This window comes from Bidens hawaiensis, unplaced genomic scaffold, assembly GCF_021521415.1.
Source record: "Bidens hawaiensis isolate Kalapana, Puna unplaced genomic scaffold, B.hawaiensis_p1.1 tig00010127_1, whole genome shotgun sequence".
In the NCBI taxonomy this organism is placed as follows: domain Eukaryota; kingdom Viridiplantae; phylum Streptophyta; class Magnoliopsida; order Asterales; family Asteraceae; genus Bidens; species Bidens hawaiensis.
The window spans coordinates 583,164-602,922 of NW_027491766.1; the positions used below are offsets into that span (position 1 = coordinate 583,164).

Consider the following 19,759-nt stretch of genomic DNA (forward strand, 5'->3'; position numbering starts at 1 on the left):
CCGAATTCATTAACCCCGTTAAGTCTGGTCGTTAAACCCATAAGCGTATCCTTCACGTGAGGGGCAGTTTTGTCCTTTCCCCCTAAATACACCCCAACCCTTCACATGAGGGGGCTTGCAAAGTAGGACTGGGTTTATTTGGGGAGAAAAAAGACAAAAATAGCCCTCATGTGAGGGGCACGCTGATGGGTTTAACGACTAGACTTAACGGGTTTAATGAATTTGGGTTTAATTGCAAGTGAAATGAAACCACAGGGACGAAAATCACAAATTTGAAACTATTAAACTAAAACTGCAGATTTTAACAAACCAAAGGGCCGAAAACCACATTTCACTCTAAATTAAATGATGCTAGAAGAAGCCATATTGTTAAACCTTACTACCGAGAGCTAAAATAAAACTGAAGCTGAGAGAACCAAAAACTCACATTTGTATAAGTTCAAACACATGACTAAACTATTTGCCAAATATATTGCATGTTCACAATTCACTCAATGGTTTCATTTTCATCTTGGTGTAACGATGATTGGTACCTTCCGTTTCGTCTTAACCGTAGGAAAATACACAATTTGATCTTCTTCAGCGACCCAAGTGTACGACGTTACAAGATGATGAAGAAAAATACTAATTTCGAGCCTTGAGAATTCCAAACCTGGACATAGCCGTTGTCCACCACCAAACGGTGTAAACTTGTTGCTTTTAACACTCACTCCGGTTTTCTATAGATATATTAATATTAATAATAATAAAACAAAAGTTAGTTTATGTTCGTTTATATCAAATGAATGAACATGAAGAAAAACAATTGTTCATTTAGTTAAGTGAGCAAACATGAACACACGTCTAGTTCGTTCATTCAAATTCGTTTATGTTTGTTCACTTACGTTCATTTATGTACATCGGCTTATGTTTGTTTAAGCTCTTCGTTAATATATTCATTTACATTTTTTTTGGCCCATTAAAATTTAGTCTTGTTTTATTGTTTTAATGACTTTTAGGCCTAACATATTGTTCTTCACGTTACTTTTAACAGGTTTTAGCTAAGTTACGTTCATTCATCTATGTTCCGTTATGTTCGCTTCTGAACTGTTCGTTTAAACCAGTAAGGAACAAACATAAAAAAACATGAAATATGTTCAATTTTTTAACGAACTAACACGGAAAAGAAAACATATTTTTTGTTAGAGGGGGTCATTTTTTCTATTTAATCACTTGGGGGGCTGGAAAAAAAATGTTTTTAAAAGAGGGGTTACGTCCCTTGCTAATGGCGTGAGGTTTTAAATGTTATAGGGGTGTAAGTAAAGCCAGAGAATGTAAGATTTTTGTCAGGTAAAAGGTTTAATCCTCCAATAGAAATGGCGAGGACTTGAGCCACGTTGCAAGATCACATGAAAGATGGAGCTAACTCCATTGCTAATGGTGTGGAGTCTGAAAAACACCTACTCCACTCTTTTACTAATGGCTGGCAATGTTCAGGAATTAATTTAACATGTCTATTATATATATATTAAAGGAAGAAGTGTAGGCTCCGCAACAATCAACCTAATTTGTTTTTCAGTACCGGTATAATAACATGCGTAATGGAAATAGCTCGAACGATCATTATATTGTTTTAATTCTGTGATCATAACGAACGTGACAAAAACCGATCGATTTCACCCCAATGGTCTGCGTCAGTTTATATATATATATATATAGGATCAGAATCATGAGAGAACTTTTTTGAAATTGAGAACTATGAGAACCATTTTGGACCACAAAAAATCCAAAAATAAAAAAAATCATAAAATAAAAACTATAACAAAAATCAAAAAAGTAAAAAAACCAAAATTCTTATTTTATCATCCGGGTTTCATTAAAAAAAAAAAAAAAAAAACTCGGTTTAGCTAAATTATATACACATATGTATAATATATACATATATGTACATTTACATGTTTTTTTGTACACAGGTGTATAATTTAAGATATATGATACTGTACATATGTGTATATTACGTAACTAAAGATTATATAAAATTATACATATGTGTATAATACGACACTTTTTTTTTAATTTTTTTTGTTTTTTTATTGAAACCGGAATGAAATATAAGAATTTTAGTTTTTTTTCTTTTTTAAAATTTTTATTATTTTTTGTTTTATGATTTTTTTAAATATTTTTTTTAAAGGTGTTTTTAGTAGTCCAAAATGGTTCTCAAAATTCTCAATTTGAAAAGGGTTCTCTTAGGATCTTTACCATATATATATATATATATATATATATATATATATATATATATATATATAGGGTTGGTATCATTTAAGAACTCTAAAAAAGTTAAGAAATCTTACGGACTCTAAATAATCAAATATTTTTTTAATTTTTTTATATATTAACATTATTTAAGAGTAGTTTTATCATATTTTATATAAATAAATTTTATATATATTAATCACAAGTTTACATAGGTGTAAAATTTATGTACTAACAAATTTACATAGGTGTAAAACAAAACATAGATAGGTATAAAGACTAATTTTCAAAATTATAATAGTTAATATAGATGTAAAAAATGTTAAAACCACACTCAAATAACATTAATATACAAAAACTTTTATAAAAAACGTTAGTTTTCAAGAGTTCCTTCAAGTTCTTAAATAATTTATCAGTTCTGCAATGATACTCATCCTATATATATATATAAATATATAAATATATATATATATATATATATTGTTTTAGTTCCGACACCATAACGGAAATGACTAAAACCAACCGAATTCGCGTACGCTCACTGTCTCAACACCCTGGATCGACAACACTCGTGGTTTTTTTGCTTTTAAAAATGTTAATCTGATGAATTTATTTTTCAGTTTTAGTTCCGCTAACCTAACGTTTAACGAACATAGCCAATACTGATCGAATTCCCATTTACTTGTCGCTGCAACCCTTTACTGACCAATTTTCTCTGTTTAACGCGTGGGTAAATCACTAGCTAAAGTTTTTTACTGAAACAATCTAATAACTTGGATGAGCTTGGTACCAACTGGTAATCGTACTGAAAATCCCGATACCGAAAGCAAAACTTGGGAGATACCGGTACCATAAACTTAAAAGGTTGGTACCGATTCGGTACCATCATTACCGAATTCGGTTCCGGTACCCAGAAGTTTTCTTTCGGGTTGGGTGAGGTTTTCGTTTTAGACTTTCGGGGTTAATTTTCAGATTCAAATCCTTTTAGCTCCACTGTAATAGTACCGTTTGCAAATTTTGTGCAATCTATACCTTGTTCTGTCGCCCCTCTCAGTATTTGGCTTCGGGCACTCCGCATTTTAATCTATACCTTGTTCATTTATGCTTTATTATTTTGTATTTTTGGTGTTGTTCATGTTTGCTCTGCTTTGGTTATCGTCTCTTGGGTGTTGGTTGTATTTCAAACCAAAAAAAAATAATAGATAAATGTTGTCATTAACCACTCCACGCCATTAGCATTGGAAGGTGGCAGACTCCTATTCAAGTCCACACCATTAGCAGTGAAGTTAGCTTCACCTCGTACCTGACATTGGTTGTACACCTCTGACACCCTATAATGTTTAAACCCCACGCCATTACTAAGGGAGGTAACCCCCCCTTTTGAAAACATTTTTTTTCAAGCCCCCTAAAAGAAATCAATAGAATAAAATGGCCCCCTTCTAAATAGAATTTAACTATGTGTGTCCGGTCGTTTATTCAGTTAAAGTTAAACAAACGAATCCATTTATAGATTAAAAAAAGACAAAAACTAACATTATTTACCTCCCATCTCCATGGATCAAATTCATCAGGATTTTCATAATTCTCTTCATCCATATGAACTGAAGTCAACGATGCCAATACACACCATCCTTTCGGGATCAAATATCCATTGATTTCTACATCTTCAAGAGCTTTTCTCCAAATCGCGTTAATAATATTCGCCATCCGAAGAGTTTCACTTATTACCTAAAATTTCAATAATGTAAATTTAAAGATCTTGCTACAAACTTAGAACTTTTAAAATTGCATTAGTGACACGAAACTTACGCCTTGAGTAAACTCCAAAGAAACATAATCAGTCCAAGAATACTCTTCACACGATTCATCCTTTCGTTTCTTTAATTTGTCGTTTTCATCCTAACGTTTATATAAAACTCGTTCAAAATAATATAATGTGTTGTAGCGGCCCGTTTGGCCTGCACACACTTTTGTGTTTCTTTTAACATAAGATGCTTGTATATGCATAGATATAAACTAGGGTTATAAACTTTTGACACGAAACAAACTTAACACAAGCGCATTTAGCTAAACAGATTGTTTTCGTGTCAATCCAACTGGTTCGCGGGTTGACTTGTTTAACCTATTTATTACAATTATTATTATTAAATACAATGTGTTATGTCGTAAGTTACATTGGTTGGGTCAGTTTCAGGACGAACCTACGAACCCGTTTAGCTAAACGAGTCGTATTCGTGTCAACCCGGTGGGTTCGTGGGTTGATCTGTTTAAAAATTTATTTGCTGAATTTAAAATGTGTTTTATGCCATAGGTTACATCGGTTGGATCAGTTTTGGGTTGAATCCGCGAACCCGATTAGCTAAAAAGGCCGTGTTTGTTTTAAACCACCGGGTTCATGGGATGACCTTCTAACCAGTTTATTTTTTATTATATATTTTTAAAATGTGTTTTATGTTATAAGATAGATTGGTTGGGTATTTTATGCCATAATTTAAAACATAAAAAAGAATTTGACATAAGATTATCTAACTAAGATATAACTGTCTATATGAATTTGTATTTATTGCGGTAAAATTGTAACTTTAAAGTATCAATATGCAAAAATATGGGGTCAAACAGGCCGTGTTCGTGTCGTGTTCATACGCCTGACATGATTTTCAGGTTCGAGTCATGTTCAGGTTAGTGTCAAATCTTCGGTTTCATGTCAGGTTGAACCCGCAAACACAACCTGCTTAAACTTAGGGTGACTTTCAACCATCACCTTAAGCTATTTTGTTTACTTTCACTCAGTTGACACGTTTGAGATAAAACACAACACGACCTACATACCACAAGACACGCGAGAGCCGTAGGATTATCACTTAGGTATTTGATAGCCAGGGTCATGATCATGGGCACTGAGTCCTCCCCAGGAATCATCATCTCTATGATGTTCCCACTAATAAAATCCAACGATAGCCGTTGGTGGGCCCCATATGATTCACCCGTATCCCTCAACAACACATCAATCACATCACTCGGTGAACCTGAACCTTTTTCTTCGTTTTTCTCCATTTCCGTTTTCCTATCGTTTACTATCTTTCTCACCATCTTTAACATTCTCTCTTTAGCCTGAAAATACGACTTATTGTCACGATACACTGAGATTCAACACTATCTTAATTACATCACGATCCACTGAGATTCAACACTGTCTTGTTTGTGTCTATTATAAATTACATTAATTACCTGGAGGGATTTATACATACGGAAACCTGGAAGTTTTACGGGTAAACAAATCAGGCCTTTGACGACTTCCATGAATTCTCTTTTGAGGAACTCCATATCTTCACCAGGCTCTACACTCATCAACACTCTCACAAGAGTTTCAAAAGTTATCTGATTGACATAAAAAAAAATGAAATTTGAGATGGATAGATACAGAAGAAAAAAGAATTCAACCCACATCCAGTTTTATAAAAAGAAATGTTCTTAGCGATCTTTAAGAAGTTTTATGTTGAAATAAGTTCAAAAAAATGGTCTGTTTGACTAAAATGTCAAAGGTATTACATTTTATACAACGAAACTTCTAATGCCCACATCAAATTTTATAAAAAGTAACATTCTTTAGTGATGAAGAAATTATATGTTGATACAAGTTAAAGAAAATGGCCTGTTTGACCCAAAAGCCAAAAGGTCTTACATTTTATCCAATGAGACTTTTAATACCTGAAAACCCCCAAATGGACATTTAACCACTTCAAACTTTTTTAAAAAGTAACATTCTTTAGTGATCTTGATAAAATTCTATGTAGACATAAGTTTATGAAAATGGCCCGTTGGACTAAAAAGTCAAAAGGTCTTTACATTTATGAAACTTTTAATACTTGAACAAACCCAATTGGACATTACCTACATGAGATTTTATATAAAATTAATATTTTTTAGTGATCTTGATGACATAATACTGGAACAAACCCAACTGGTCATTACCCACATCAAACTCTAAAACAACTAACATTTGTATGTTATTTTACCAAATTCCATATATAACCAACCAAATCAATCAACCTAAAGTCCTAAAATCAATCTGTTAAGACCATAAAGTAAAAGATTTTACCTTTTTGGTTTCATCTTGAAGGTAAAGAGGTTGTTGCATATTTTCACGATCCATCCAAGACAACAACGTGAGCTTGACTGATTTCTGAATATCTTTGGTTATTCGGGCTTTCAATTGAGGAGACCTCAAAAAACCGCCAACAATGGCATGCAATCTTTTTTGTAACCCTCCATTCATTTGCAATATTGAAGACTCACCGAGCAATTCAATGACTGACTTGGGATAACTTGGTATGAAAACAGTTCCTTGGTTCTGTAAAACAACTCTGTTCACATCGGGGTCGGTCGATACAATGATCGGTCTACCCAAAATGTGTGTCTTGAACACCTTCCCATAACTATGGAAATTGAAACACAAGTGTTTTAGGACTTTAAGTTAGAATTTGTGTAAGTACAGGGTGATAAATGACTTAATGGAGAGAACTTAGAGGGGTTTATGTAAATATTGAAACAAGTGTTCGATAATCTAATTTCAAAAAGGAGCAAAATACACAAAAGTCATATTCTCAAGGGGGAACTTTTACTAACCTAACTAGTTTAAGAGGCACTCTATTATTTTGGAATAATGGAAATGAGATAAACCCTTTAAAGTGATAAGAATTTGCATCAATCATTAAAATGAAAGGGTTGTAAAAACTGATTTTAAGTATATTACTAAAAGTTTTGAGTTTTGTTAATCAAATTGTGAATACATTTTAAAGTTTTGTTCACATATTTCTGAGCTCAATTATCTCTCCGAATATTATTGGATTAAAAAGTAGCAAATTCTAAAATAGAGACTAGAGAGAAAAAGTCTAAAGTTCATGTATTTATAAATAAAAAAGTGATCATTAGAAATAACATCATTGCAGTTATAAAGATGTTGGGATGATCAAATGCACTTTTTTGTTTTAAATCATTTCAGAAGATGTTTGTTTGTTTTTTATTCTTATTACTTTTTAGTACAATAGATCAATCCTAAACCTGCTTTATATTCCATTTGACCACTTTATTATTGACAACTAAAAGTAAGAATATTCGTTATTAACTTAATAATAATGTTATAAGAAAAATATAACTTCGTCCCTAACTTTCATTTGTATAACTATAACATTATGCATTATGCTTTTTTATTTTGATTTGTATAACATTATGCTTTGATTTGATTTGAACATTATGATTTGATTTGGATTATAAAATATTCGTTATTTGATTTGTATAAAATATCTATAACATATAATAATAATAATAATAATAATAATCTAAGTAACAAAGTACAAGTGAAACATAGACTTACATAGACTTTCTTTTCTCCATGAAACAGACCGGACGAGAAGTGAATCCAGCGGCAATGAACTCTACTGTTTCTCCGATCAACGGCCAGCCAGAGGTGCCTCTCGGCGGTTGCAGGCGGCGGTCATCCCATCTTCTGACCACCAAATACTTGTACAATAACCATCCAATAAACATCACCGTGCATATTGATTCCCAACTTTTCATATCGAATGATGAATATGAAGATGGGTATTATTATTATTATTAATTAATTAAGTAATTGCAAATGAAGCAGCGGAGAAGAAAGAGGGGTTTTGATTGTGAGAGTGGAAGGGAAAGGACAATTGTGTCCCTGTCTGTGTCTGTGTTCTACTTCTTTACTTTACTGCATTCAACACCGTATCTTTACTTTCTATTCAATTCAATAAATATTTTAGACTCACTCTATAATTTAATACTAGAAAATTACCTAAATAGTCCTTTTGAAGAAAGAGTAAAACAAAACTAGTCCGTGAGATTTTATTTTCCAAAAATAGTTCATCAAATCCAACTTTTACGTGACATTGAGATTTTTCCCGTGAGTTTTCGTGGACCAATCAAGATCTGCCATGTGTTTTGCATTCCTACCTACCACGCTAGTTTTCTTTCCAAATCTGACTTAAACGTTAATTTTTACATCAAATCTATCCTGATGAAAACCAACTTTAACGTGATGTTTCAAACTATTTCCGTCTCCAACGTGAGGTTTCAAAAAAGATGGTTTTTGTGTTTTTAAAATTCATCTCCAAAGATTAATTTCATTTGAATTTCGTCTTTTAAAAAAAATCATATTCATCATCTTCTTCATCTTCTTCTTCATATTCATCTTCATCTGAACCTTAATCATCTTCATATTCACCTTCATCATTATTCCGGTCACCGTCCGCCGGAAACCCCACCTCCATCCCGCAACACCGCCCCGCGGCACCCTTCCAACCCTCAAGATCCTCAAACCCTAACATCCCCTTCATGTCCTTCGACATCGGCTCATCTCCAGCATACACTTCCTAATTCAACCCCAACTACGGCGGCATCTCTGGCAACATCTTCGCCAACTTCGACGACGAACCACCGTTACTAGAAGAACTCGGTATCAACACCAAAAAAATCTGGCACAAAACCCTCTCAATCCTAAACCCGTTTCGGGTCAAACCCGATCTCCACGAGGACCCAGATCTTTCCAGCTCATTTTTTTTTCTTGATTGGTTTCAGGTTGTTTCAATTACTCGCTGGTAAATTGCATTTTGGGATTATTTTGGGGTGGGTGACGGTGGCTTCATTGTTTTTGTATACGGTGTTTAATATGTTGGCTGGGCAGAATGGGAATATGGATCTTTACAGGTGTTTGAGTTCGATTGGGTATTGTATGTTGTCGGCCGCGGCGTTGTTTGTGCCGCAAGGTGGGGTTGTGGTGATGAAGATGATTAAGGTGATGAAGATGAATATGAAGAAGAAGATGATGAATATGATTTTTTTAGAAGACGAAATTCAAATTAAATTCATCTTTGGAGATGAATTTTAAAAAACACAAAAACCATCTTTTTTGAAAACTCACGTTGAAGACGGAAACAACTTGAAACATCACGTTAAAGTTGGTTTTCATCAGGATAGATTTGATGTAAAAATTAACGTTTAAGACAGATTTGGGAAGAAAACTAGCGTGGTAGGTGGGAATGCAAAACACATGGCAGATCTTAATTGGTCCACAAAAACTCACGGGGAATATCCCAATGTCACGTGGAAGTTGGATTTGGTGGGCTATTTTTGGAAAATAAAATCTCACGGGCTACTTTTGCTTTTCTCTCTCTTCAAAAGGGCTGTTTAGGTAATTTTCTCATTTAATATTTTTCCTTTAATAAAACGTAAAAAGTAAGTTATCTTATTTTAGGCAGACCTGTATGGGTTAGTGAGTTATGTTAATGGTCTGAGGTGACATCCCTCACACAAGAGGTCTCCCCGGAAAACACCTCATGACCATAACCTGAAGAAATTGACCACCGTCGGTATGGTCGGTGTAGCTTGATGACCGTTGATAACAGTCCATTTCTTAAACCATTTCTCAAACCATTTCACTCATTCTAAAATCATTTCACCCTATTTTAACCAAACCAATATGATTTCAACCCAAAAATTCAAAAATTGAATGGCTTTTTTCCGTCCAACGATACGGATTTTTTCCTACATGCAAGGGAGTTTACGATTGATCATGTTTTATTTGGTGACGACCAAACATCGCCTCCTCTCACAAGAAAAGCTCAGTTGAATCGAGATCGTAAAGGTGCACATGTCCGTTTGGTAGCCGACTACTTTGCCGAAAACGCAACTTTCACATGCGAAGATTTTAGGATGCGCTTCCGAATGAGTAAAATGTATTTCGTAACAGCCCCAAAATTTTGATCTAAATTTTGACAACTTAGGAAAGTTGAGGGATCAAAAATAATATTAAAGACAAGTCATGGGAAAATATTAAATAAAGAAATATAAGAAAAATAAGGAAATAAAAATATTTCCTAAGTTAACGTTTACTTACATGAAAGAAATTCCATCCCATATTGGAAGATGTAAGAAAGTGGAGGCATTCCACCAAGGTATAAATAAGGATGATGGAATCCATCCCACATGGAAAGTGGTAAAGAAATGGAAGCTGTTTATAAGGAAGAGATTTTCCATAGTAATATTCTTTTATGAATATTATGCACCCAAGTGGTCCTAGTAGAGGGTGCGAAGCACCCGACGTGCTCAGGCTCGGGCGAGGATGAGGACGAGGACGATGGAGATGGCGAAGGGCGTTGGGCGCAATGTGGCGCACTTTGCACTTCGCCTTAGTATTTTTAAACAACAAGAATTAGACCAGAAGTGACAACAAGAATTAGGCCAGAAGTGACAAGCTACAAAAGATGAAGGACCAAAAGTGAAAAATAATATCCAGGAACCCATCGCGCTACGCGATGAGTCTAAGAAGACGGCCATCGCGTACCGCGATGGGCCGTGATGACACATCAACATGTGTCACACTCTGGTGACACGTGGCAGCAGGTCGGGACACGTGGCAGACGTGTCAGGCCACGTGGCGACACGTGTCAGCGTCTGATAACATGTGTCATCGCGATACGCGATGACCATGAGAAAGGGGCCCATCACGTATCGCGATGGGACACAAATTTGGCTATAAAAGGGAGGCTACGGCCATTTCCCCCACACACCTCTCACTCTCTCTCTAGAATTACACTCTCTCTACATCGTTTTGCGTGCCGAGTATCGTTTAGCGTGCCGAACCTCGTAATCCGTGCCAAATACCCGGTGTTTTCCTCGAAGTGCGTGCCACTCAAGAAACCCGACATTCTGCCTCGAAGTACGTGCACGACCCAGCAACCGAACATTTCCTCGATTTGCGTGCCAAGAGAAGTTGATTAAGAACGCCTCGATAGACTTGCATAGAGTAGAAGTGCTGCCCGTATAAACTTAGAAATATTTAACTTCAAATACCCGTGCAAGGTAAGGAGTTCTACCTAAGTTATTATTTTATTATTAAAATGGCTTAGACCATAGTCGGAGGTATAGCCGAACCTTGATTACGATTAAGAATCATATAACTTTTCTTAATTGAGGGTTATAGTTAAAATAGTATTTCTTTATTATTAAAAAATATGATATTCAAAGAATAAAGTTTGATTAATGTTTCTTATTGAAGAAGGAACTCAATATAGACGTTTCTTCTTGAAGAAGAAACGTAGCATATGATTGATAAATAAAGAAAGGGACTAAAGGTCCAAGTGTTTTATAAACAAATGCTTTTTATCAAGGTTAAAGCTATACAAAACGGACTAAAGGTCTGAATCTAGATCGTTGATGTAGTTATTTATACAAATGTTATTCTCGTACTATAGGTCCGAGGTAACAAAACAAGAAGAAGGAAACAGAAAACAGGAATCAGTAACAGAACCTGATTATAAACAGAAAAGGTGAATACACCCCAAACCTTTTATACTGAGTCTGACTGTTTAAAACTTTGTGTACAATAATAAGAAACGGACACTCTGATTAAGAGTATACATGTGTCTGGATCCAAACATACATGGTGACTCGGAGTTCCCCTAGGCCATGCATATCATCAACATGCCTCTGAAGGTCAACGGGACTGTTTAGAGAAATGATATTGTGTATATAATTAATTGTACATGGTACTTAGGGTAATTTGATCCCAATTGAGTTTGGTGCCTAATAAGTAGTCACAAAGGTATTATTGTTGGTTTCACAAAGGTATTGAAAAGAAGATTTTAGAGTCAGCGTTATTCACCAGATTTGTGCTGATGTATTTTTCCCCCATGTTACAGGGAAACAAGAAAGGTTAGAACAGACAAACAAGAAGGAATAGAAGATTGGAGTTATAGTCATTAGATGCTATCTGATGGCTCAGATATTTTATTTGAAAATATTATAAAAGAGTTATGTTTTATAAAGAAACATATTTAAAATATCAAACGGGTATTTAAACCCGAGTTTTTAATAATAAGTTTTCAATATGATTTTATTAAAGACTTCCGCTGAAATAAAACCCGCAACTCTGATTTATTTACAAAACATGTACCAACTTGTGATCACGCGCCTAGGCCCTAAGTCGGGGTGAGACATATTTCAAAGAATAGTTGACGATATAGTAAGTACGGAACCATGGTTTGAGTTACGTTTGGATGTGAGAGGGAGAAGAGGGTTTACTCAACTACGAAAGTGCACACCCGACTATATCGATCCTTGCAAGCAGTTGCTTCATAAGATTATGGATTTGGCGTACCTTCTTTGGTGTTGTCGGTACAAATAATGATTTAACGACCTCCATCAGTCGGGGTTCTACAATAACATTCTAGAATGTACGATGTCGGAGTCAAGTTTCATGTTTCAGGAATCGAATACAAGCACGAGTATTATCTTGGTGACGAGATATATCCGTCGTGGTCCATGTCTGCGAAATTCTTCAGGTGCTCACAAGATGAAATACAAAAGAAATTTAAGGGAGTTCAAGAGGCGGCAAGAAAAGATATTGAAAGATATGTCGGTCTCATAAAAATAAAGTGGCACGTAGTGGCCAACCCAACATGACCATTGGCGCCAAAAAAAATTTGACGGATGATGTATGCAATATGTATTTTTCATAACATGATTATTGAAGACGAGGGACATGTAATTTGCGGGTACAACGGGGATGAAGACAACGTTCAATATCAACCGGTTGATGAAACACAAAGAGAATATAATTGATTGGCTTTGGAAAATAAAGTACACATGACGCGTTACGTTCGGACTTGGTCGAACATATACGGCCTCTTTCGACTCTTCCCGACACAGAAGACTAGATATTTTTTTAGTATTTTTTGTTTTAGTTTAATTCATAATTTTATTTCCAATGTTTTAAGTTTAAATAATTATTAATGTTTGAATATTATATTAGTTGTATTATTTAAAAAAAATAAAAATAAAAATAAGCAATGATTGAGAATGAGAAGAATGGCGTATACCCATGGTTTTAAAGATGAGATTGAATGATGGGAGGCACGCTGATGTGACGCAGACGTGACAAATGAGGAAAATGGTGTTAAGGGTGTATACCCCTTAACCTTACTATAATATTAAAGCAAAACAAGGTATCGACATGAGCTTCAACCCATGTGACATTCGTCAAATTTCGGGTTCTATTTGTATTCGTTTGTGTATTCGTTTATCACGTAAACCGACCAGATTTATATCCCAAACATTTCAAATAAATAAAATATTGGATTTTATGTTACTAAATCATTCCCACATGTTAAATTTGAAAAAACCCTTTTTACGGATTCGAAAACGCCTTTAAAACGCTCAAATTACATCAAAAACGAACTTCCGGGACGCAAAACGAACCATGCAAGACGAGCTGGACCAACCCCACCCCTAGAGGGCGCCGCGCCGCGTGGCCACCAAGGGGCAGGAGGTCGCGGGTGGCGGCCTCAGGTTTGCAAGTATATTTATTTGTTGTTTTGTGTGGTTTATATCACTTTACCCAATCCGAATTTTCTACCCATTATATCTCTTGCTTATCCTCTCAACCTTATCCCTATTATCAAGACCCTTTCCTTCATTCATCCTTGCTCTCACTTCATCTTTACCCCAAATTCTCTCTCAATTCTTAAGATTCAAAGGTTGTTCTTCATATTCTTAGTAGTTCTCATGTCAAACTAACCATAATCTTTCATTCTAACTTGTTCATATAGTCTTGCTAACACTTGAATATGATGGCACAACATATATATAATACACACCCCTTGTTACCTTTGGTAGTTGCTTCCCCAATTTCGGTCGGTGAGGTTTCCGACCTTGTAAGGCAAGGCTTCATGGTGGACTTCATGTTCTTGATATGTATACACTTATATAACTTGTTTTCACATGCTAACCATGACTAACTTCTGCTCATTTTAGTTTGTGTATCTTATTTACAAATTCCATGGTTATGGGATCTAAGAGTCTAGCCTCGGCTATACCGTAAATAGCTCTAGACCGCAAAACCGAACTTTGTTTACTAGTTTTTATTAAATAATTGTTTAAACATGTTTAAATGTTAGATTCAAGTTTCTAAAATCATTTTTACAAGATCTTTGATGTTTGGGCATGTGAAAACCATCTATGAACTTATTGTGAGATGGAAATCAAACCGAACTTTCGTTTAAAGACTTTATTGTTAACTTTTTGGTTGTAAAACTTAAGTTTCTTCATTTATAAATTATTTACAAGTTCTTTGATATTTGGGCATGTGAAAACCATCTATGAACCTATTGTGAGATGGAAACCGAACCAAGCCAAACTAAACCGATTTTCAATCGCTTAAGACACACAAGTGTGTTTTTAGCTATCAAGACTTGTATATTTCTTTAAGAATACTTTACAAACTGATTTTAATTATTTTCTGAAGTACTTGGAAATGTTGGATCCAACTTGATCTTATAACAAAGTTTGAACCGACAACACGAATACTCGTTAAAACCCATTTTAGTATCTTTATTCCAAAGGGAAGTGCATTCTTGCATTTTTACCCACCTTATTACTTAACATAGGTTAAGTAAATATTAAGGTTAGATACTTTAACCTGGTTTCGAGCAAACTTACATTTTAAAGGGTTATTATTACAAATTATTTAATACTTACATTTTAAACCTTGAACTTTCATTGTTTACATTTCTTGTCTTTTATTATGAAATTTTTCTAAAACAACCTTACTAATTCAAGGCTTTTACTTTTATTTAGGCTTTGCTCGTTAGACTCGTCCTTCCATTTTCCCGTCTTTTACTGATAGTATGTGCACGTAGCTTGTAAAATATAATGTATTGGATATTTAGCTTTTGCACAGGATCGTGTTTAAAATTTATAAAAGTGATTTCTACAAAGACTAAACACACACAAAATAGGCAAGTGTGCCTATCGTATATGTAGAATAGTATTGGTAAGAACCAAGTATCGTGGACACAAATATTTCTAATAATAAATCGTTGTTTACTTTAATCGGATGTAACATCCTAAATTTTCATATTTAATAAAGGAAAGTCGCGTTTAGTTATTGGGCAAAAATATTAACTAGTATTAAATAAAGAAAGGGTCATGGACTTAGATTGATCAAGATGGGATTATGGATAAGATGGGCTTAGGGTCCATGGGCCTTAGGAGTATAAATACCCCCTTAAACCACCACAAAACCCTAAATCCTCATTTCTTTCCATCTTATTCTCTACACACTCAAAACACACACACATACTACCACATATTCGGCCGAGAGAGAAACGAGCGAGATCCAAGAGCAAGCGAACGTCAGTTGTGTTAGATCTTTATTATTCGAGTCTTATACAAGACCTAGAGTTCCTAAAACAAGCTAACCAAGACCAAACGAACCCGTAAAGGTATGTCTTTTACCTTAAAGTTCACGTTTTTATAAACGTTTAACCTTGAAACTTAGAACGAGATTAGATCGGGTGTAAATGAAACGTAAAGTAGGAAACTTGATGTAGAAACGAACTTACGGCTGCTTGCGACTCGTTTAAAATAAACCCTAGACTTAGTATTGAACGTTTCAATCTTAAAGGTCCAAACTTTATATGTTTTCGGGTCGTGTTTTATCCAAAATTGGCCACGGGAACGTTTATGGGAATTATTAACATCTTATCAAAGTATTACACGTTAAAACGGAATGATTATAGGGGTTTTGGGATGAGCCGTAGCTGCTGCTGGGCAACTTTGCCCGCAGCAAGTTCGCCCAGCAAGCTCGCCAAGCAAGTTCGCCGCATAAGTTCACTTAGGTCAACTTCGCTGTTGATTATGTTCGCTGATGGTTAAGTTCGTTTACTGACATGTTCGCTAAACGTTTAACTTCGCCTTTCGATAAGTTCGCTGAGCAAGTTCGCCAACTGTTAACTTCGCCTGATAGTTAAGTTCGCTACTGGTCAAGTTCGCTTAAGTTAAGTTCCCTTAACTCGGATAGCGAATCTGACTTAACTCGTTATGAAGAATGAGTTCACGAATCTGACTCAGCTCGACCCCAGCCAAGGGCTCTGCCCCTTGGACCCTGCTAGGGGCTGCCGCCCCTAGACCCCGTTGCTAAGGGCGCTGCCCCCGGACCCCCGTTCGTTGTGGGTTATGAATAAACTAGAAGCGCGATATAGATAGTGATAGTTAACTGATACGTGTAATTGTTATTCAGTTAGTCGTGCACAGCTCAAGAAAGGAATAACTATAAACGGTGAACGTAACCGCATTCAGGTGAGTTTCTAGCCCCATTTCCTTGTTATGTTTTCGGGGCTGTGTGCATACTTGATGTGACAGTTAATACACTTAACTTAAATGGTAAGTGTATGCCATGTACGATATATGTGTTAGATACGATTGATTGCTTGTCGGTACGTGAACGATCTTCGGATATTGCATGTATTGTTAGGTTATAAATAAAGATATGGATATTGTATGTAATGCAGGGATGATTACTTGTCGATACGTGAACGATCTTCGGATATTGCATGTATTGCCAAGAATAGCGATGATTGTCTCCTTATATGGATATAAAATGATAACTTATATGTAGAGTTCCCTCTACGAATAATATATAGAGTGTTCCTTAAATGGAAAGCATAGTGTTCCTTTAATGGAAAGCCCCGTGTTCCTTTGATGGAAAGCATAGTGTTCCTTTATTGGAAAGCATAGTGTTCCTTCTATGGAAGTATATAAGATGTTCCTTCTATGGAGAATATAAATAGTAGGGTAATAGTAATAGTTCTTTTAATAGATACTATGTGACGTCCTCTTATGGATATTTATAGATATGTGTATGTATTGTATGTCGTCTGATTAGAACTCACTCAGCGTAGCTGACTTTTAGTATGCACGCAGGTGAATATGATTAAAGAGCTAGCATGAGTTTGGCACATGGCATGGATCGAACGACTGGAATTTGAAGATGGAAAAAATGATGTTTTAATATGATGATTTATGCTATGGTTTTAAAGAGAAGATTAAATGTTTTGTAATAAACGGTTAAAGTTTTATATTCCGCGAAAGTTTGAATAAACTCTGATTTGTAGAACTGTGTTTATGAGTAAATCCGACGTTAAAGTGAGGCACCGGGAACGGGGCCTTACATCGGTGGTTTTAATCATTTTGGGGTTAATTTTTGAACTATTTTTATTAAATATAAATTCTTATATATAATATATAGGTAACCAAGACAAGAGATTCTAAACGAGTTGTTCAATTATGCGAATGTTACCATCTAAGATCAAGAATCCATTGTATTTTAGCATTGATAATTAATATTCAAACATGTGGTAAACTTGTCATAACAATACATGATAGATAGCTCCTTAAGCCTTAAGTGAGCATCTTTGGCACTAAGGAGGTAACATATGCATTTTAAAGTCCACCCTTTCCTAATGTCATGTCACCTCAATGATGTCAATTTAAGTTGGCAAGTAGTTTCGTAAAGTAGAAAGATTAGGATTGACTTCGATTTCTCAAATACCAATTCTAACAACTTCAGGTGGTTGTAGTTTAGTCACACAACCTCCCCTTGGTTGATTTATGTAGGTTATAATTACACATTCCATTAACATATGATTTCTTTAACTAGCATGATATCCTAAGCAAAGCCATTTTCGGGTTACCAAGACTTAGAGAAATACATCATAACTTATATCTCATCATTTCTAAGTAAAATATAAGGATCCATGTTTCGATAATGTATCAAAGCATTTCTATCTTTCAAGAACATGAATCAATCATGAACGATTGCCAATAGAGTTGACAACCACCAACTTTGAATTAGTGATTTAAGATGGTAAACATTTCTCATCAAAAGTAATTGTAATATAACCATGTACTTTACTAGACTACACCACATGTTTTGTATAATTATCAAGTAAAACAAAGCTTCTTCACAGATTTTAGATGGCAAAAGGAGTTTAGCTCATAATGAGCATGATGATAAACATTAAAATGAATGATGATAACAAACAAATGATTAAACTTGGAACAATCTACCCAAATGTAGATGAATCTTCCTTCTTAATGGTCATGATGATGGATGATGATTATGGTTGATGGTGATGACCTCCAAGCCTTCAAACTCTTCACTAAATCTTCTATGTGAGTGTTAGTGTGTGTTTTTCTAAGAGAAAACCGGATAGACTTCTTTTCAAGGCACACCAAATGAGTGCAACACGAACCACTATTTATAGGCAATCTGGAGAGAAAGGCACGACCCAGTGTCCACGTAGGTACGCCCCCGTGCTTTTTAGTGACATGTGCTAAATTCATTTTGTCTTTTCTGGTAGACGTTCACGGCCCCGTGGTTGAGAGGCACGACCCCGTGCTTTTGTTCCCAGTTTTTGTCTTTTCTTGTAGATTTTTGTCTTTTCTGGCGTTAAGAAGCATGGGTGCGTGTTTCTTGAGGCATGGGAGCATGTTTCTTTGTTTTTCTTGTGTTTTCTTCTGTTTTTCTTCGTCTCTTCGCTTGTTTCTTCGTTTGGGGCTTGGTTTCACCTGAAATTACATTTTATTATGATAAGTAGCCTTTTATGCTATGTTATTTGATAGAAATTGCAGTTTTTAGAGATTATTTGATGCCGAAAATATGTATAATTTTATGTACATCAAACATCCCCACACTTGAAATTTATTTTTCCTTAAGCAATCTATTTATAAATATTCTCTAAAAACAGCAAACTTAGATTATAACCATCCCTTAAGTGAGCTCCAAGAAAATGGAAACAAAATAACCAATCTTAATTCATATTAGTGTGGAAACAAAATAACCAATCTTAATTCATATTAGTGATAAATAAAAAGGAAATTTTTGTTTTTATGAGCTTCCGTTTATGCAAAACGTCACGTTCTCACAATGTTCACTCTCACTCGGTTTTATATCTGATCATACCTGTGATGTATGTAGTGAACACTCTTAGTCATAATGCAACATGTGATAAATAAGCTTGTAACAAGTTCAATCTCCACCTTTGTGACGGGTTGCATAGATCAGAAGGTAATACAGGTTGTTTTTTTTTGGTATTTTGTGGTGGATAAGGGCTCTTGGTTGAGGATGATAAATACAACTTTTTTGGTAATAGGAGGTTCTGAGATGTCTTCGATGGTTAGCTTTTCATCCCGATGATAAAATTCTTTTTTTAGAGACCTAGTGACTCTTTTAAGGTCAGATCGTTAAGACCAGTTTTGTCGAGGATGTGGATCAGTTCTTCCTCAATCCTGTTCTGAACATAACTTCCAACTCTAGTGGATCGTTCGGCTTTGAGCCTAATAGCACCCACCCTCATTAGTTCGGTATATTCATGCTGAGACTGAGTTTGACTTTTTCTACATCTTCCTTCGTGGGACCAGTTTCCGCAACCTAAGCATCGTTCGTATCTTTTTGCTCTTCTTTTCATTGCGTTTTTGGAAATTCCACAAAATGGTGGCCTTTGTTCGTCTTGGCGCCACTTTTTCCTCACCTCATTGCTAAAGAGAAAGATTATCTCCCTAAGTTCTTGAGGCAACTTAGGTTTTGTGAAGTGTATGCAACAAAGGAAATTGAAATCCAAAGAATGCATTTCCAGTTCTTTAGGGTCTGCCGGTAAAA

General features: G+C 35.2%; 1 protein-coding gene and 1 pseudogene across 1 annotated transcript; one reads left to right on the plus strand and one right to left on the minus strand.

The window, feature by feature from the left end:
- Positions 1 to 410: 410 nt before the first annotated feature.
- LOC143534302 (3-epi-6-deoxocathasterone 23-monooxygenase CYP90C1-like) lies at positions 411 to 7,846 on the minus strand. The gene is made up of 7 exons (XM_077028815.1): positions 7,610 to 7,846; positions 6,335 to 6,671; positions 5,464 to 5,613; positions 5,065 to 5,346; positions 4,045 to 4,134; positions 3,778 to 3,963; positions 411 to 719 (listed from the first exon to the last, which is right to left on the minus strand). The coding sequence occupies exons 1-7, from the start codon at positions 7,810 to 7,812 to the stop codon at positions 507 to 509; spliced, it is 1,461 nt and encodes a 486-aa protein (XP_076884930.1). The 5' UTR covers positions 7,813 to 7,846; the 3' UTR covers positions 411 to 506.
- Positions 7,847 to 8,469: 623 nt separating this feature from the next.
- On the plus strand, positions 8,470 to 11,848 carry LOC143534305 (uncharacterized; annotated as a pseudogene).
- Positions 11,849 to 19,759: the final 7,911 nt, after the last annotated feature.